Genomic DNA, 19,618 nt, shown 5'->3' on the forward strand with positions numbered 1-19,618 from the left:
CTTGAGCTTCTCAATGCATGTTAGCATGTTGAAGGCTCTGAGAAGTCCTTCACTATAGAAACTACTTAACGTTCTCTAACCTTGTAGTTCATACATTTTTTGGCTGCTGAACTCTTTTATCAAGGAACACTTATTAACATCTTGATGGATGCTATAAAATTTTAAAGATGGGACTATCTGAGAAAGAGCCCCACCATGTTGCTTATGAAGTTGAAGTGAGTTCTTTTACATTGCCTTTCTCTTGTGTCTTTGCCTAGTTGCAAAACAATAACGTGCCATTCTACATGAACCATTGTCATGGTCTCTGTTTTTCAGCGAAGTCATATCTTAAGTAGTGGCAAAAACATATATCTTAAAAATTAACTCTGGAAATCCTTTAAAACACCTTTAAAATACAGTATTCATTTTTTAAATTCAAATATGTATTTGATTCCAATGCACATTACATTTTGAGAGTCGCTGAGCTGGTATGAAAGACATTTCATGTAGAAATAGACTGTACTTAGTTCCACATGTTCTGGGTTTACCCAGATTGGCTAGGAATACACCTTTTGTGGGAATATTCTAAAGAGTTACTCCAAATATTATTTTTATACTAATTAACAAGAAAGTGACAAGGCCAGAAAAATTATGCTCTAAGAATTTTAGGAATCAAAGTTCCAGAAACATTGTTAAGTATGAGTGAGAGATATTGTGATTTTAATTTGTAGACAGAAAAAACTTGGTGCGTTTTAGGTAGGGTGAGGGCACATTCTCTGGTGCCAGTAGGGTCTATTGTCCTGGTGTAATTATTAATAGCACCCCCATCACTCTCTAAAGTCTGCTCATTTTGAAGATATATGATCACTCTTATTGGGTCATGCTGACAAAAGCATCCTAAAATATGGATTTACAGATCTTCCATTCTAGGTGTCATCTCTAAAAGAATAAAACACCAAACAGGTAAAAGGATCTATAGAAGGGACAAAAAGAGAGTCTGTGTCTGGTGTTCAGGCCGGGCTACCCAGCTATCAGATCCCTAGAGGTGAACGGGGGCTAGCAGGGAGTTCTGCAGAGTTCCTGCTTGCCCGTATCATTTAGTCCAGGTGCTTTTCAATATCCAACTGGTCCACACCAGCACGATGTGCTAGATGTTGTTCATCTTGATGGTCAAGGACTGGGCCTCATCTTTTGCTAAATATTTCAACTATCACACGTGATTGAGCCTCTCTAAGCTTAATACCCATCAATTGATTTGACGACGATTCACTGAGACATGAGAGTCCTACTTGGAGTAGTTAGGACTCTAAAGTCAGCACATAAATTTAATAATAACAATAACCTGAAAAAATAATGCTGCCAACACCTGTTGAAAGTGTACTATGTTTGAGAAGCTATTATAAGCACTTGAAATATATTAACTATTTTAGTGTTTACAACCTCATGATATAAATACTATTATTATCCCCATTTTACGGAGGAGAAAACTGAGGCACAACCTAAGAAAGTTACCTAAGGTCACACAGCAGTGGTGACATGAATTCAAAATAAATTGAGGCTGCATGGCTTGCCTCAAAGAACTCAAAAACTCAGCCAGTGAATCTGAAAATAGATTCCAGGAATGCTCATATTAATTCTGACCTATTTGGTCCTAAATTTAGGTCCAAAATTGCGTGTTGGAAAAAGCAGTTGGCATCCCACTCAAATAATCTCCAATTCCTAGTCTGGGATCATTTTGTTTCCAACCCTTACTCACCAGATCTTTAGAAATATGTCCGAAGAGCTCATATAACTGAATTGAATGTTACAAATGTATAATTAGAGCCACACTTAATTTGTAAGGAAAAATAATATATTTGTGAAAGTGTAATTGGAAGGCAATTGCTACTCGCCTTCCAATTGCCACTGAAAAATAGTTTAAACTTTATTAAATGATAGAGAAATATACTTTTAATACTAAAAAGTGGATAATTGATTTTAGCTATTTTCACCTGTTTAATCCAGTTTCAAACATATTTAATCAAAGCATTTGAAAAGCTTATCTGAAAATCTTCATCATAAATTAAGCTTAAATAACTAGCTTCAGTAATAGCAAATAATCTGGATACATTCACTAATTAGAGGAAATTTAGTTTGTTCTCTGAAAGCGACTAGAGAACTCTTTGGCTTGAATTTACCTTTGTGTTTTTGCAGCATGATATTTTGGGGAAAATTCACTTCTAAAATAGGAATTTCCTCTATTAGGAGCCCTAGTGATAGTAATAAATATTTTGGGAAAGTGGCCATGATATTAGGAGAGGTAGAAGTGGTCTATTTTCTACAATAGGCTGTATATCCAATCTTGAGGACCTACTATGCAAAAGTCACTGTGTTGGGCTTTGTACAGAACAAGAAAATGAATGAGACTTGGTACCTGATTTGGGGATATTTATATTCTAGTGATTTAGACGTGTTATGTGACTAATATTGATACAAGGTACATGATGATTTTTGAAGTTTTACAAACAAATTTACAAGAAACAGTAGAAGAGACAGTTCACTATGGTATGGGATGAAATGTAATAAGGAGGGGAGAAATCAATAAAGGGGAAAATGTGCATCCTTCCCCCCACCGAACTATCTAGTATAATACCTGTCATTGAAATGTTTGCTCAGATAACTTTTGATGCAAGGAAGGAAGAAAAGAAGGAAAAAAGGGAAGGAAAGAGGAAGGGAGGGAAGGAAGGAGGAAGGGAACAATGGGGTAAGAGATCAATGTAAGGGTAAGATATCGGAAGTGATTCTTGAATAAAATAGATATGGCGGAATGATGGCAGAATGTTGCAGGCCAGTGGTGTTTGGGAAATGACAAATAAGTGATTTGGGCTACAGGACAGGGTACATGTGGAGTATGAGGAAGCATGGAGGGTTTGGGCTTTATATCTGGTGGGTATATAATTGGAAGTGTCTGTGTACGTATTTCATTGTAGGATCCAGATTAGGGTCAAGGCTGTGATGTGGACCAAGTAGGCTGGCTTCAAAGTCCCCTCTCTGTTATCTCAGTCTCACTCCCCTGCTCACTTTGCTTGGGTCTCAGCTTTCCCATGCTGCCGACTCACTGCTCTGGGCCTACAGCATCCTATCCTCCTCAGGCGAGGAATGTCCCTTGCTCCAAAAGCATGATTTGGGAGGCAGTACGGGGGGATGGAAAAAGCATGGGTTTGGGGTTCAGGCAGACTTGCTTTCCAAATTCTGGTTCTACCTTTTGGGTAACTGGGTCAGCTACTTGAATTTTCTGAGCCTCAGTTACCTGCAAAATTAGGATAATGACACTGGACTTTTAAAAGTAATGAGAGATCACTTTGCACCCATTGCATCGGCAAAAATTAGAAAAAAGTAATGATAGCTGATGGAAATACAAATTGTTACAGCCTTTTGGGAAAGCAACTTGGCAGTATCTATTAAAAACACATACTCCTCAAAGCAGAACTCACACTCCTGGAATCTTTCCCATACAAGTAAAAGCACTGCTTATAAGGATATATGGGCAAGGACGGCTATTGCAGCATTGTTGGTATGGCAATAAAGTGGAAAGAAAGTGCCTGCTCATCGTAGGAGAATGATCGAATAAATTATAGTACTTCCAAGCTATGGAATATCACGTGAGCTTTAAAATGGATGAATTTGATCAACATGAAATGACTCAGAGGGATTTCCACAAAGTTTTGCTGCCTGTAATAAAACCAGATTAAGAAAAGTGTGTAGAATATGACGCAATATTTATAAAATAAACATATACTTTTAACATGGATAAAACTGTTGAGTCTCCTACTGTGTATCAGGCACTACGTGACATATTTAAATGGATTGACTCCTTTTAATGTTCAATATCTTGTGAGGGAGGTGCTATTATCAGTCCTATTTTACACATGAGGCAACTGAGATGCACAGCCACTAAGAAATTAGCCCCAGGTTACGCAGGTCAGGGTAGAGCTGGAATCTGGATTCCGGAAGTTGGGACCAGAGACTAGACTGTTAATCAGTGTACCTTATTCCCTAATTGGAAGGTGGGAAGTAAGAAAACAATAAAAAGGGGAAAATTGCATTAAAAATCACACATTATATGATTGATTTATATATAATTTTGTGTGTGTGCATATATTTGGAAAGTGATGTAGGAAGGGATGGTCCCCCAAATGAGACTGGTCATCTCAGAGTGCTGTGATTGCACATGGCTTTTATTCTGTTCTTTATACTCTCTTTCATTATTTGAATTTTCTTGAATGAACATATATTATTTAAGGAATCAAAATGAGGAATAAACTCTATTCGTTATAGAAAAAACAAAGATTTGCATACATTTCCATTTACTGGAATTTTCTTATAGAAATGATCATGAACACTTACAAAGTTAAAAGGATGTTCCTAGCCAGTACAAAATTTAAAACTGAAACCAAAAAACTGACTGAAAGCGGAGACTGGGTAAATAAATTATGGACATTCATTCATTGGAACATACACCTAAGTGATGTTCGACTATCAAAATACGTAGGAAGAATTTTACAATCTATTGTTATATTTAAAAGACACTGTGAAAATGATATGCATTGCAGAATACCCTAAAAAACTTTATATATGTATGTGGCTGTCTAGAAAAAGAGTGGAAGTTTACATATCAGCCTATTACATATGTTTGTTTCTGGGGATTGAGATTTGGGTGATATTTTTCATTTCTTCTTTTGCTTGGTTTTTCATATCATAAACACATAGCTTTTAAACATAAGAAAATAAACGTAAGCAATAAAAATGTTTTAATGTTTTCTTTAGCAAATCAACAAAAAAGTCGGAAATCTATCCTGAGGAACTGATCATAGATACACACAAAGATTTACTTAAAATGTATGCCCTGTGTTTCCCTATTATTTACAGTAGAGAGAAAACTGTAAATAACTAAATCTAACATTGAGACACTGACCATGTGAAAAACCAGGTAACCATATGAGGAAATATTATGTCTCCAATAAAATTCATGCCTTTGAGGAACCTTTAAAGACATGAGAAATCTTCATGGTATACTGTTAACTATAAAAACAGATTAAAGACTTTTTTTTACAATTCAATCCTTAAAGGGAAAATGATCATATGCTTTTACCTTTTATATTTTTCTGCATTTTAATATATTTTACAATAAATAAGTATTATCCTTATGAAAGAAAAATAATTGTTATATCAAAAATAGAATAAAATACTAGGATTCAGTAAGCTCGTGTAGTATTAGCTATGGGAGTCAAGACTAACAAAGCAGCTCTCCTCTCCCCACCCCTCCACACACCTTTCTCTTTCTCCTTCCTGAGTCTCGGGTTACCCTTTTATGCAATGAAAAATAAATTGTACGTCAATGTAAAGCATTGAGTACAGGAGACACTCCATATATCTTAGTTCTTTCCCCTTCACTGATCTGCCAGAGGGCAGCGGCTTTCATTCCACACTTTAGACTCTTAAAATCCAAGGGTGAGAACTCAGGGTTGTAACAGTGTATCCAGACGATCTATCAGTGCAGATCCAGGCCAGCAGATAGCTCTGTCCCACCATGCTGGGTAGTGGGAAGGACACTTAGTAGGGGGTGGTGGACACCTATAGGATAAGGACTAAGAAAAATGAGACTGGAGAAGTCTGAGGGGAATTTCATGGGTGTCCCAATGTTTTCTTTCACCCCAACGATTTAGACAAGGTAAAAAAACACTGCTCAGAGCCAGTCGGAGCCCACACCACCAGCCCAGGCTTACAGTGACCAATGGTTGGGAGCATTTATACTCGCTTCTTGTATACTCTTGAATCCGCTTTTTCATAGGTAACCTCTTCCTTTCTCTTTTGCTTTCTTTGGTGAGGCTAACTCTTGTTTTAGTTTTCTACAGAAATTTGACTTCTAGGAGGTTTGAAACTAGAGTAAAGGTTAAGAAATCTTTTGCCAGGCGACATCCCACTTCATAAATACCAAGCAACAATGATGTGACTTACACAGAGCTCCAAAGGAATACAAGCTCGGGTGTGCATGTACCTGAGTATTAATTTATTTTGCTTTTAATATTAATGAGCATATGATTTGGGCTAGTTGACCTTCAAATTCAAATTAGGTCCTGATTAAATAATAAGACAGGAGAATCAGGATGTACTTAAACAGAACTTTTTTCCCCCCAGTAAGGTGCCCTGGCCTTGGCTTTGGCTGTGAGGGATGATTAGCTATTAAGAGTGTTGAGACAACTAGAACAGAAAGTTCTCCTTGAATTAAGGAGATTGACTATATCTTAAATAATAATAATAATAATAATAATAACTTTGCAGCAGTTTCAACCAGAGTACAAGATATTCCTAATATGAATTTTATTCCTGTGTTTATTCTCTCCGTCATCTTATTGCCTCTATAATTGTTAGCTTAAATAGCCTTAACATTTGTACCCCTGGGTTTGTTTTTCCTTAAAGTGCAAACCACCATTAAATAAATAGAGTATTTTTAGCAGTAGAGGAAGAAATTCTTTAATAGGTAAGTGCATACCCTATTTTATAAATAACCTCAGAACTCCTATCGTTCCACAGATATCTTCTCAGGTCAGCTCTACCTTGGAATTCATTTCAGTTCAGTCCTGGCTGCTGCATCCTTAGCCTGCACCCACTGTGTGGATGAATTATTCATCAGCATTCCTCTCCTCATGTCTCACCCTCCCAACTCAACTCCTGCCCACCCAAGGGCTGTAATGAGTCAACCTGGAACAGGTGTCTTCAGTCTATAGCTCACAATCTAGCTCTTGATCTGTAAGCCAATCAGTTGTACCTCCTTCTGTTAGCAGATTGCACTGTTAGCAGTTATGTGGGGTAGATGGGCAATAAGCATCCATTCTCGGTACCCAGTGGGAAATATGTCTAGAACATTTGAACACAATCCCTGGTATAAAAGACACCCTAGAACACACTTCCTCTTAAAATTCTTCAACTTTCACATGCCTGTTTCAATTTTCAAAAGATCTTATCTCCCAACCAAATGATGTTAGCCAGCTCATTTTTGTTTGCTTGTTTTCAATCCTTGCACTCTATAAGACACTACTTTCATGTGGAAACAAAAGTTATAACAAATGTAAAGCCAGCCAACCAACAAGAAAATCGGGAAATAACTGATGGGTCTCAAAATCTTTGGGAATTATATTGGAAAGAGGAAAAAAAAAAAGGCCCGTCCATAATATTGGTGATTCTAAAACCCAAGAAGAAGGTACTGGGTCAGTATCAAAGTCTGGAAACAAAAGCAAGAGAGCAAGGGCTCCTTCAGGACCTTTGGTCAGCAAAAATGTTCTGCCACTTAAACTGGAGAGGGTAATAAGCATTTTTATAAGTGATCTTATAACTGCAGAACTCATAAATAGCCCAGATGTCACCAAGGAGATATATTTCTGCATGAATCTAATAATGATGAATGCTTGAAATGAATCCTCAACACATACAACTGCCTTTTAACCTCAACTTGACCTCAATCTTGGAGGATTTCAATGGCAAATTCATTTCTTTTTCATTCTAAGCTATGTATCTATCAGTCAAGATGGCATTTCTGTAAGCACTAGAGGATTGGTCTAAGCTTTGGACTGATAATCAATGAAAATCAGTGTTCTGTGCATGTTATTGCAGAAAGAAAAGGCAAAAATCATATCCTATTGTTCTATTTTAAATTGAAACTGGATCACATACTAATGTGGATTTCAAAACACTTTTCCTCTCCCTGGATGAAGAGGTTAATGGATATTAACAGTTTATTTCAGTATAATTCTTAAAACTTCATATTTAGTCTTATTGGGGAGTTGCATTTGTGATACACGACAGAACTCATTGGAGTTACCACCATTAAAAGTTTTATGGAAAAATAATCCTAAAATTATTCTGAGAAGTTGATCCTGGCATGAGCAATTAACGGTGTGAGATCCTGAAAGCATCAAGAAACATCACAAACAGAGTGTTTCTATAAAGATGTGATATTTCCAAACCAAACAACTCAACAGGAAAAATCTCAGCTTGAAGCACTTAAATTAGATTCTCTCTCTTGTTTTCTAAACTCTGCCATTCAACTTCATGATATTTTAAAATTTTTATCTCAAGCTAAATGATTGAAATGTCCAAAATTATTTTCTTAGAATGAACACCACTTTCTGTCTTTTCTCTCTGACTTGGTCAGGTTTATTTCTCTCTGTAAGATGATTTCACATCAGACATGATGTGGACATCTGACATTATTTACATTTTTAGATATACCAAATGGTTTTAAAACTAGGGACATCAGAACACGTATCTGAGTAGTATGAAGGAAGGAGACAAGGAATTCATTTGAAAAGTGGCAATGAACAAGAAAAGGACCACAAAAATAACAGTATGGTGGATACTGTATTGGGCCACAGACAAGTGCATGCCCTATTTTATCAGTAACCTCAGAACTCGTATCAACCCACAGATACCTTCTCAGGTCAGCTTTACATTGGAATTCATTTCACTTCAGTCCTGGCTGCCCCTTCAGGAATCAAGGACTTGTTCTCATTCCGCAGACAGCCCTCATGCTTCTCAAGCTTCCAGGACTACCTCAACAGAAGAGAATTGCCTCACCCAGGCCACACCCCTTCCCAAGGCAGCCAGCGACAGGTGCTTACCAACGGGAGGTTCTAATAGTCCAGGTCTCTGATCAGACTGGGACTTCTCAGAAGGGTCACGCGCTCTTCAGACCAGCTGTGGCTTCTGGCGAGAATGCCTTATTTCTCAGGGGAAGTTCAGCTTCTCCCTCTACCCAGTTCTACGTCCTTCCTTTTCTTCTCTCAGGTATTGATTCCAAGAGCTCTCCCTAATAAATATCTGCTCCTTAATCTCCATCACAGAGTCTATCTTCTGAGAAACCCATTCTGCACACAGGCCAGGTTAACCATTTGAGCAATTGACATGTATTATTGTATTCTGTGAGGTAAATACTACTATTCTCCCCATTCTACAGAGTAGAAAACTGAAGCACAAAGTTAATTACTTGTCATTACCTGTTAATCCCTTCAATTACTTGTCAAAGGTTACACAAACTTTGAGTGGCAATGACAGGATTTAAGCCTCAACCATCTGGCCCCAGAATTCACAATCTTAGTTAACTACCCTCAGTACACAAGGATGCCTTGTTCAGAAAAATCCATTTACCAGGCAATATGAAATGAAGTGAATGATGCAAACAGCTGAGTATTAAAATTTTAAGACCACTTTGATTTTCTCAACACCGATTCAAGGAGTAGCTGGTATCAATATCAAGTACAGATCTGTTTTCATGTCACTCCAAACTGAAGACATGCATTCAGCATACTTATCCAAAAGTTCCATGTAGATCGCATGGTTTACAAGATGTCCGTTTGTACAAATACAGCAATCTGGTCTGCCAATCATAGAAGGATTGCCAGTAGTTACCAATGACAGACATAAAATAATATTACCTTTTTGTGTGGGGACAGTTAATCAAGAGAGAAGGAAAAAAGAGGACCATTTTATTTTCCTTTAGATAATATATATTTTTAAACTCTATAATCTGCACATGAATGTCCCCACTATGTCTCCCTCAAATTTTCTTCTAGAACCTAAATTAACTTTTCTTTCGTTCTTTTCTTCTTCTAGAGATACTTGGGTTGGTAACATTTTCTCTTAGTAGCTGTCCATAGAATGAGGGATGATGCTCTTGCCAAATATTTAATTCTAAGGATCTAAGGATGCCTTTCAAACGAATTTTCTTTCTTATTATGTCTGGATAATGAAGCTCTCGGTAGGTAGTTCCCAATGCCACTCTTTTGAACTTATTCCTGACAAATAGCTGTAAACAGCAGAACTGCCTAATTCTAGTGTTTCAAATAAACATCTTCTTTAAACATAATTTCTCTGATCATTCTCTTGTTTCATAAATAGTTACTTTTCAGAGGCACAAATGTACATGTAGATATAAATTTTGAAAAGGGCAGATATGGAATAAAACAGAGTGGGTGGGATATTTGATTGCGTTGGAAACAGATGCTTAAAGAGAATTAGACTTGCTCATTACTTTATTTTTCCATATAAACAAAACCCAGGTGGTCTTCCAAGAGTTGGTGATTTTTACATGTAGGAAGTGGCCTCATACCTTCGTCTTTACAGACTTCAACTGCCTCTTCTGAAGCAGAGCGGGGCACAGTAGCAGCGTTGACACCATCTGTAAAGCAGAAAGAGAAACACTGCCTCAGAGTTGACATTGTCAAGCTGGAGCTTCCCAGCTGGCCGCACCTCCCTCCCTGCTCCACTGAAGGAAGGATGAGCCTGTTTCATGCTCTAAGATACTAAACGGTTCTTTGGCTCTCTTTTATAAGTGCAACAGAAGCCTTCAGTTAAGACAGAGCCGGATGAACTACATGTAATCTTTTGGTGAAGAATACTAATTGTTGGTACTTTTTATACTATGGCATTCTGCTTCTTCCTCACCTCTAGAAGAATGGTACATTATTTTTCTTAGTAACAGATTGTGAAAGAAAGTATACCCTTGAAAATTTCTCCAAAGTGTTTTTATGTGTGTGTTTTTAAAGTCTGGTTTTTCTTAGCACTATACTTCTCCTTTATGCCAGGCTGTCAAATGGCAGGGAGCATGTCTGATGGCTGCCAGTGCAGAGGCCCAGGAGAAGGGGACCATTTGTAGGAAAGCACCAAAAGCCGTTTGGAGATTTCACGTCACCCAAGCACAGAGTGAGGACTAAGGAATCGGAGGTCGCTGTTCCCCTTAGAACAGCAATTAACCTCGTCAGAGTTGATCTTTCTTCTCAGTATCTTTGGCACCAGAGTGACTCCACTCACATTTGACCTCCAGGATAATAGAAAAGTAACTTACTAACATATCAAAAGCATTTATAATGGTTAATACTTGACAATTGGAAAATAAATGAATGTTTTTTTCATGCAGTAACAGGGTCATGGAACTAAAGATAACTCATGCATGCAAGATAACTAACACACACTTAAGGTCAAATCACATATTTTCTAGCATACTCTTGTCCATAATGTATATGACTATTATGTTTAGGTCATGTCTCTATTAGAACAGAGAGTAAAATTTTTAGTAAGGGGATAATTGGAGATGGTGACTGACTTTCTTCTGTTAGGTGAAAATCTTCCATTCAAAAAAAAGAAGAAGAACAAACTAATAACGTTCCTTTGATGTCAATCTTCCCACTTCTCTACTTTCCATCACGGCAAAACTCCTTGGAAGAGCAGTCTCTGTTATTCTCCTCTGCTTCCTCACTTTGCATTCCCTCCATAACTCACCCCCATTGGCTTCAATACTCCTCCAAGAATTCGCTTATCACAGGTGCCAGTGACCTCCCTTTGACAATCCAGTGGCCACTTCTCTTCTCTTACTTCATTTCTCAGTGGCATTTCACAGAGTCTTTACTCTGTTATTTCTGAAACACTTTCATCTTGTGGCTGCTCTTTCTCCCCTGTTGCCACATATCTAGACATCATGGTGTCCCAGGCCCCATTGTTCTCTTTACTTACATTTTTTCTCTAGTGAATCTCATCCATGGTTTTAAATACCACTTATATGCCAGTGACTCTCAAACCTGTAACTCTGGTCCACTCCTCTCTAGAAATCCAGACTCATGTATCTAACTGGTTTCTTGACATCCTGTACAGCTAAGAGTCCTCTCAAATTTATAATCCAAAACTGAAGTATTAACGTTCTCAACAAAAACTTCCCTGTGGCCAGTCTTCCATATATTGGTAAGTGGTACCATCATCCTCATAGTTACTGATGCTAAAAACCTAGGATTTATCCTGAGTTCCTTTTCCTCCCATACCTCATATCTGATCCATCAGCACATTTATTACCTCTATCTCTGGAATGTAACACAAATCAGTCCATTTTGTCTACATTTCCAGAAACCACCATCGTTGCTTTCCTGCTGTAGCCTTCTCACTGGTCTTACTCTGGCTCTTTTGACCCATTTTTACTCACAGGCAAAGTGAGCTTGTTAAAACAGAGATTATGTCTCTCCACTACTTAAAAACTTTCACTGGTTTCTCTTTGTAGTTCTAATAAAATCAAATCTTACACAATCAGACATAATTTGGTCCTATGATCTCTTACCAAATCTTATACCATGTTCCCTCTAGTCTACCATGCTCCAGCCACTCTGGCCTTCTTTCTCCAACAAGCTAAGCCTAAGTTGGCCTAGAGGCATTTGCCTTATCTGTTCCCTCCATTTGACTGCTCTTCCACCATCTCATCATTTAGATCTCATTTTAATTATGGCTTCCTCAGGGAGTTGTCCCCAAATCCAGCCAGTGGGGAGTTGCCTTCTCAGTATTCTTTCTACATTACCTCATTTCTCTGCAAGGAATTTATCACTACCTTATACTTTTTTGTTTATTGTTTATTTTTGGATACCTTGATCAGAATATAAGCTTCAAGGAAGCAAGGATATTGTCTTTACTGTTTACTGCTGTATGCCAGTGCCCAGAACAGTGCCTGGATCACAGTAAACCCTTGATATATATTTGTTAAATGACTGTTTGTGGAATATTATCTACAACTTTGATTGGATTTGATCTTAACAGCAATCAAAACTGCTGGATTGTGCTGGTTTGAGATTGCGTTTTTTTCATGATGTGGAGGAGGGCTGTGGAGTTGTACAATCAAAATCAAAGCTGGAAAAGATATTGAATGAAAAGTAGGTATTTTTAGTGTGGAAGAATAACAGTATATCAAAAAGGCTTTAATAACCAGAACTTCATCTTTAATTTCTCTGCACTTGAATTAGAGAGGTGATCAAATGAGCGGAGTGGACATAACAATGTATGTCGACACTGGCCAGGATCATAGCTGAATCCTGCCATTGGACTCCATGCCAGCCAGGCGGCTCACCTGGAAGAGCACGAGGAGCCCCTCAGGCGTGCATTTTGGTCTCTGCTTTACATTGAGAGGTACCCATATAGTGGGGATAATGCTATCGATCCAAGAGGTGTTGGAAAGGGCTTACGTTCTACCACTCTCTGCTAACAGGCAAGATGATCCCAAATCCAAAAAGAAACTGCCTGCTTTCAACTGATTAAGGGGAAAAAGAATGAATAAATGAAACACAGGCAAATGTATGTGCGTGTATATATGTGTGTGCGTGAGTGTGCATGTGTACGTGTGTGTATGAACAGCAGTGGGAAAAATCTATGTCGATAAAGATAGTTTGGGACAGAGCAGTGAGTGAATAAAATCTGTGAAGCCTTAGCATTTAGAGAATGGCCTCAGCTGTCAGCAGTTAGTTGACTAATATTTGTCAGCCCCAAACAGTAAAAACAGTGACAGCTTTTCACATAGGACTCATCTTCCAGGGAGCATAATGATGTGTGGGTCAGGAGCCGGCGGGGAGGGTGTGGATAACCACAGTTTGCTGTATCAGAAATTCATTTCATTGCAAGGACTGCATTTCAGCAAAGCGAGCCAGCTGACCCGGCAGCAGGTACACAAGGTCCTTGCTGCCTTGCTTCAGTGCTTTCTCTGATGGGCCTTCTTCAATTCCATCTTCCAGGTTAATAATAAAAGCTTCCAGTTCTCCAGCAAAAGTTCCAAGGTTAATGTAGGAAGTCTTCAGTGAAAAACTTATCCCACCACCTGGTTTATTTCCAAAAGTTCAGCATATGGCTTAGGACGTGCCTGGTACACATTAGACAGAGCCCACTGTTTAAAAAAATGCCCCTCCATGGAGCTCATTAGAACTGGGAGAATGATTTGAAAACTAAAGGGAAGAAGGATACTTTTATTTTGGTGGTTATGTTGATAACTGCGTAACTGTGCCTATTATTCTTTCCAAGAACGTGCCTGAGTACAAAAATGGGTAGGAAGAGATGATAAATTGAAGGTGGTGACAATCTCTTTTGAGTCTTAAGTGCTATTTTATTTAAAAATGTTCAATTTGTAATCTACAGGAGAGAATCTATAACCATTCAATTGACACATCTATTCTTTAGTGAACAGAGGCCTTGTCAGGAAGGCTGTGGACTTCCCATTAGTTCTGCGTATGGGGTAGTCAGGCTCCGTGACACCATGTCTTATGACATGCAAAGAAATAACTAGAAGCATGACTCTTCAAAATGTAATGCAAAACAGTAAAGAACATTCCACTAATTGTGAAGGGAAAGCCTCCTATTTATTTTCTTTAAACAATTTCCATTTCCAAACGAAATCTGCTGATTTTTTTTTAAATTTCCTGCATTTATATTTTTATTAATAGAGTGATAATTAATAAAGGGAAACCTCATTTAAAATGGAGTCAGGAGGCCAGAAGGGGAACCTCCCACACAGTACCGAAATCTGCTGATTTTGACCTATCCTGTCAGCCAGTCTCTGACTTGGCATTGCCACCCTCAGCTGGGCCCTCTTAGAGCATTGCTAAGCAAACTGTTACTGCATGGAAGAAAAGCGGAGTTGGGCAATGAGACGTGGAAATGTACCCTTCTGACCGGAAGCCTTGTCACTCGTAATTAATAGAGTTGGTGGCTTCCTGAGGAAGACCTGAATGAACACGGAAGTTAAGCTGGTGAAAAGGAAATTCAGAAATTTTCAGAAAACAGCACTGAGTAAAGTCCTTGTTCACCTCTGTAGACGAGGCTTAGGAGACTCCTCAAAAGAAACCTGAGCCCACCTGCTTCTCGGCTCTGCCCTTCCATTTCTTCCACACTGTGTTTTTCCTCTGGACCGTTCTCATCTTTCAAGAAAACCACAGAGGAAAAAAAAAAACACATCAAGTCAATTTATGAAATATCTCTTTATGGCTAATATGCAGCAGTGAAATTAATTGGAACCAATGTAGCGTGACTCCCCATAAAGCAAGGCAGAGAGATGAATCAGGAGCATGAAACAGAAAAATTATCTACATAAATAGGCAAATTTATACTCGTCCCTTCTCACACGATTTGCTTGATGAAATGCTGAACTGCAGTAAACGAAATTCACTCAGCAGACCTAGTAACATCTCTCTCCTTGCACAGCATTTCCCAAAAGGCAATACAGATTTTAATTTCAATCTGCTCTTTTCCCTTGACTCAAGCAATATGCACCGTGTAAGGACACTTGGTTAATTAAGTTCTATGCCCTTTATTTTCCTGTTTGATATATGTTACAAAAAAAGTATCTATTTTTATTTAACTTACATATGACAGTCTGACATATCTATGCTATGAAATATTTTGTCTTGAACAGATTATGCTAGTCAAGTTTATGCCATAGTACATAACTCCTTGAAAAATAAATCACTGGGTAGGTGCAATGTTGGCTATATACTAGAAACTAGCTAAAATTTTCTTTTGGCTTAAAATGTATAATATATTACTGTGGGTTTTTGTGTAGAAAAAATAAGCTTTTCAAAGGAAAATAAAAGCATGATTTTATAACTCATTACTGGGAGGTTTTCCAAATCTCTTTTTGTTTTGAAAATAAAAAAAAAAAAACCAATAAATTTATGTAAGGACACAGGAACAAAATATAAAACATATAGTTAAAGTACATAAAACAAAGCAGAAGTTACCAGCATATATTTCTATGTGTTAAAGATGGCCAAGATCTTTTGTGTCTCAAAAAGTGGAATCTCTCTGTCTTTTCTTTGAATACAGATTGGTTCTGTGACTTGTTTAGACCAGTGAAATGTGGAAGTGACGTTCTGGGCCCTCCATGCTAAGGCCTCAGGATTAGCAGCTTCCACTTTCTCCCTCTGGAGAGCCAGCCATCACGCCGTAAAGATGCTCCAAATGGAGACAGGCACGTGGAGAGATAGTAGGGCCATGTGGCAGAGCAGCGAGGAGCCAGACATGTGGGTAAAGCCTCCTAAACCTGCCAATTGAGCCCAGCTGCCCGCTGAATGCAGCCAAACGATGACCTCAGCCAATGCCACAAGGAGCAGAAGAGTCGCCCAGCAAAGCCCTTTAAAAATTCTCCACCAACAGGGGCTGGCCCCGTGGCCGAGTGGTTAAGTTCGCGCGCTCCGCTGCAGGCGGCCCATTGTTTCTTTGGTTCGAATCCTGGGCGCGGACATGGCACTGCTCATCAGACCACGCTGAGGCGGCGTCCCACATGCCACAACTAGAAGAACCCACAACGAAGAATACACAACTATGTACCGGGGGGGCTTTGGGGAGAAAAAGGAAAAAATAAAATCTTTAAAAAAAAAAAAATTGCCCACCAACAACCAGGCTCAGATCACTTAACCTTGTTTGGCTTGAGTGCTTTGGCCCACTATCTGCTACTACTACCAGCTCTTAATCCAGAGGCAAGAGGTTGGGGAATCCTCCCCTGAACTAAACAGGAGGCTCAGAAGCAACGGAGAAACATTTCACCAAGCGGCTCTAACAAAGAACCTATTGGAGAGAGGCAGAGGAGAAAACATCTGGGATTGACATAAAATGAAATAAAAAGCTCATAATAGAATGACAAAATAAATAAATAAACTAAAAAGAGTGACACTCTGAAGTGGGGAAGGAATGCTATCAATGAATATATTAGTATATTTAGAATTCCCTCTGCCCAGCACTGCACCATTTGTCAGAGGGGACACAGTATAACTTTTAATATGAGAACCTGGGGCCGCTCTGTAGCTAGCTAAATCCAGTGTTCCAAATGGCATATTTACAAATACCACATGATGATCTGACATTTTCTTTGTTCTGGTCCTCCGAGGAGGCGACGCCATTGGCTTTGCTCTAGGAAGGAAACAGCCATGACTGCTGCTTCTGCTCCTTAACCAGGCTAAGCCGGTGCGGAATAATTGTCAAAAACATGCATCAGTATGTGCCCCTTTCCTCCCACCAAATTGACTCAGCGTCAAGCAGGAAAAATCTGCCAGCTTTTTTCTCTCTCCCCACAGACAGACCTTTTCACACATATTTCACAATAGGCTTGAAGTCTGCAGTGACAGGCTGCCTGTAAAATTAGTCTGGTTGCCACATCTCCTGTGGAGTAGGGGTAAAAAGCTCCCTTGTGAAGAGAGGAAGATGAGAAGGGAAAGAGAAACAATTAAGTCACAGGAAGGTGAGGAATTGGTTCCAGCAGTTCTAAACGCAGGAAAAGGAAATTCATGGTCAGACCCCCAAGTGCAGCTTTATAATAATAAAACCAGTCTGGCTGTTTTCCTAATCTACTTCTACTGGGTTTTTACCCTTACCCGCATGCTTGCCGTCCTGCTCCCTAACGCAGCCGCCCCAGTGGCAGGCTTGTGTTTTCCACTTTGAGTCTCGGCTGCGCAGTGTTCTCATTGCAGTATTTCTGCACTTGGGAAGCAAACTCAGGAAATGCTTGGCATGTTTATAGTGGAGTAAATGCATTCTAGAAGAATGCTGGATTTGCCATTTGAGTAACATGCCCTCAAATGAAAAGGTTTAGGTATTTTGCTTTCATCAATTTCTAAACACAGTGCGTCCTCAAATCCAGCAGGGGGAACCAGCGTAGAGGTCTTATCTCAAAGCCCAGCTGATGCATTCTCCAGCAATTAGATTAGCATTCATTTCACTCCTTCAGAAGGACATTTTAGCTAGCTTATAACTTTCCATCCATTTAAAATTCCTCAGATGGGTGAGTTCTTAGGTGAAATAGTGGGCTTCCGCTGGTACGAAAAAAACTCCCATTACACGGTTACCAGTAAGTATTTGATAAGCACAAGCTTCCTCTCATCAGCCTTGTCTGTCTGGCTGTCTTCACAGGAAGCACACAAACAATAAAAAGTTAAGTAGACTGGGGAATGTAAACTTGCAGTTTTTAGAAGAGATTTAAAAGGCTTACAATAAACATGAAGAAATACAGGGAAGTGACGGGCTATTTTGTAAGCTTAAAAAGTATGACACAGAAGCTAAATTCTCTTAGTTAATATACCTTTAAGATCACATATTTACTTCAGATAATAAATTTCCACAGCCTTCATGTTGAGTGTCACGTAATACTTTACTTTCTTGTGCCAAAAAGTGCAGTAACCTGTGAGAATTCCAGTGGTTGCACCATTTGTGTTTCTCTAGTATTGGTACCCTGCGCCCCGCTCTTTCAATCCATGTCTATTGAGCATGAACTACTATGAAAGGATATTTCAGGAATTTTGCAGAAATAATAAGATTCCTGCTCTCAAGTGAATTCATGAAAGTGTAAGCAATGCAGCGTTGCTCGCATGACAGTAAGAGTGCGGCCCATCTTTGATCCCACATGGAAGACTTTCACAAGGGCGGAATGCCAATGCCATGGCCACAAACTGCTATCCTGATATTTGTAGTTCCTTTTGTGAACTGTGCATGGGAATGGGAAGGGAAAAGGGAAGTAAATCAGAGCGAATCCATCTTGGCTACTGGGGAAACAACTGCCAGCTGGGATACTATTACCGTTTCTTACAAAGGTCCCAAGGATTTCTGGACACGGACAGAGCATAGGCAAATCAAATACAGTGCTTTGCAGATTGGATCATTGGTCCTAATTCTTCAGGCCCCTGTAACAGATTATACACCTCAGTGTCCTCCCACTGTGGGCAGGAGAATATTTCCCACCCCACTGACGCTAGACTTGACCAGGTGACTTAATTTGGCTAATGAAATGCTAGTGGAGGCAATGTGAGCAAAGGGCTTACACGTGCTGCATAATTGGACTCGGTGCTTGTGCTCCTAACATTTGTCACGACAAGAAATGCCTCTCAGACACTGGTTTAAAGAGGATGAGAGACACATGGAGCAGACTTGAACCCAAGCCACAATCTGAAGCCAAGCCTAGGCAACTCACAGCTTGAAACAGAACTGCCCAGTTGAACGTACCCTACATCAGGTGAACTATAGTCAACTTGCAAACCTGTGAGCACGAGAACAAATATTTTTGTTGTAAGGTAATGCATTTTGGGGTGATTTGTTACACAGCATTATTTTGACAATAGCTGATTACTACAAATGGTATATTAATTTTTCTCAGGTCAGGAAGGGTTGGCTATTTTTTAGGACTCTTTCATTTATGAGGAATTCCACCTTTAATTTTGCGTGATGCCATCCAGCTACATTCTCATCTCACACATTTTGAAATTCTCTAGAAGATACACACTCAAAAAATAAATTCAGCTTATATGAGGGAGGAATGCTCTCAAAGAGTGTGCACTGCCACCAACGATGTTTATGTTTTATTTAATAGAGCAATGTGGGCAGCAGGATAATACCAGTTCATACCAGTTAACGTTTATTATATGTCGGCTAAATTCTCCTCATTGTCTAACTGCTTTGCATAGTTTATCAAATTTAATTCTCATGACAACCCAGTGAGGTAGGTGTTATTATCCACATTTCATGGGTGGCGAAACTGAGACACAGAGATGTTAAGTAATTTGACTAAGATCCCACAGCTAGCATGTGATGGCAGCAGGGTTTCAACGCAGTCAGCTGATACCAGAGCCCACTATTGCCTTCCCAGAAATGTAACTAATATTTGTTGTCTGGGTAAAACAGTTAAATTATGGGTCAGCAAAAATGTGGAAAAAAGCTGCTTAATATAATAATAGCTGAAGAGTTAAACTATAATCACATACAGATTAATATAGGACACTAAGAACATCCAGAATCGAGAATCGAGCTCGTCTGACACTTGAGCCAGGTG

At 39.1% G+C, this 19,618-nt stretch overlaps 1 protein-coding gene across 8 annotated transcripts in view; it reads right to left on the reverse strand.

The window, feature by feature from the left end:
• The window catches only part of MACROD2 (mono-ADP ribosylhydrolase 2), a 1,873,143-nt gene that overhangs the window by 99,577 nt on the left and 1,753,948 nt on the right, over positions 1-19,618 (reverse strand). For 3 of the 8 annotated variants that reach the window (XM_023625930.2, XM_070247519.1, XM_070247517.1), the window contains 2 exons: positions 14,664-14,726; positions 10,124-10,192 (listed from right to left, as the gene is read on the reverse strand). In XM_023625930.2, coding sequence (XP_023481698.1) covers positions 10,124-10,192; positions 14,664-14,726 — 132 coding nt within the window. Of the gene's footprint in view, positions 1-10,123; positions 10,193-14,615; positions 14,727-19,618 lie in introns of all 8 variants that reach the window. The other 5 variants (XM_070247520.1, XM_023625929.2, XM_023625928.2 and 2 more) reach the window with 2 other exon arrangements.

This window comes from Equus caballus, chromosome 22 (genome assembly GCF_041296265.1).
Source record: "Equus caballus isolate H_3958 breed thoroughbred chromosome 22, TB-T2T, whole genome shotgun sequence".
NCBI lineage: Eukaryota > Metazoa > Chordata > Mammalia > Perissodactyla > Equidae > Equus > Equus caballus.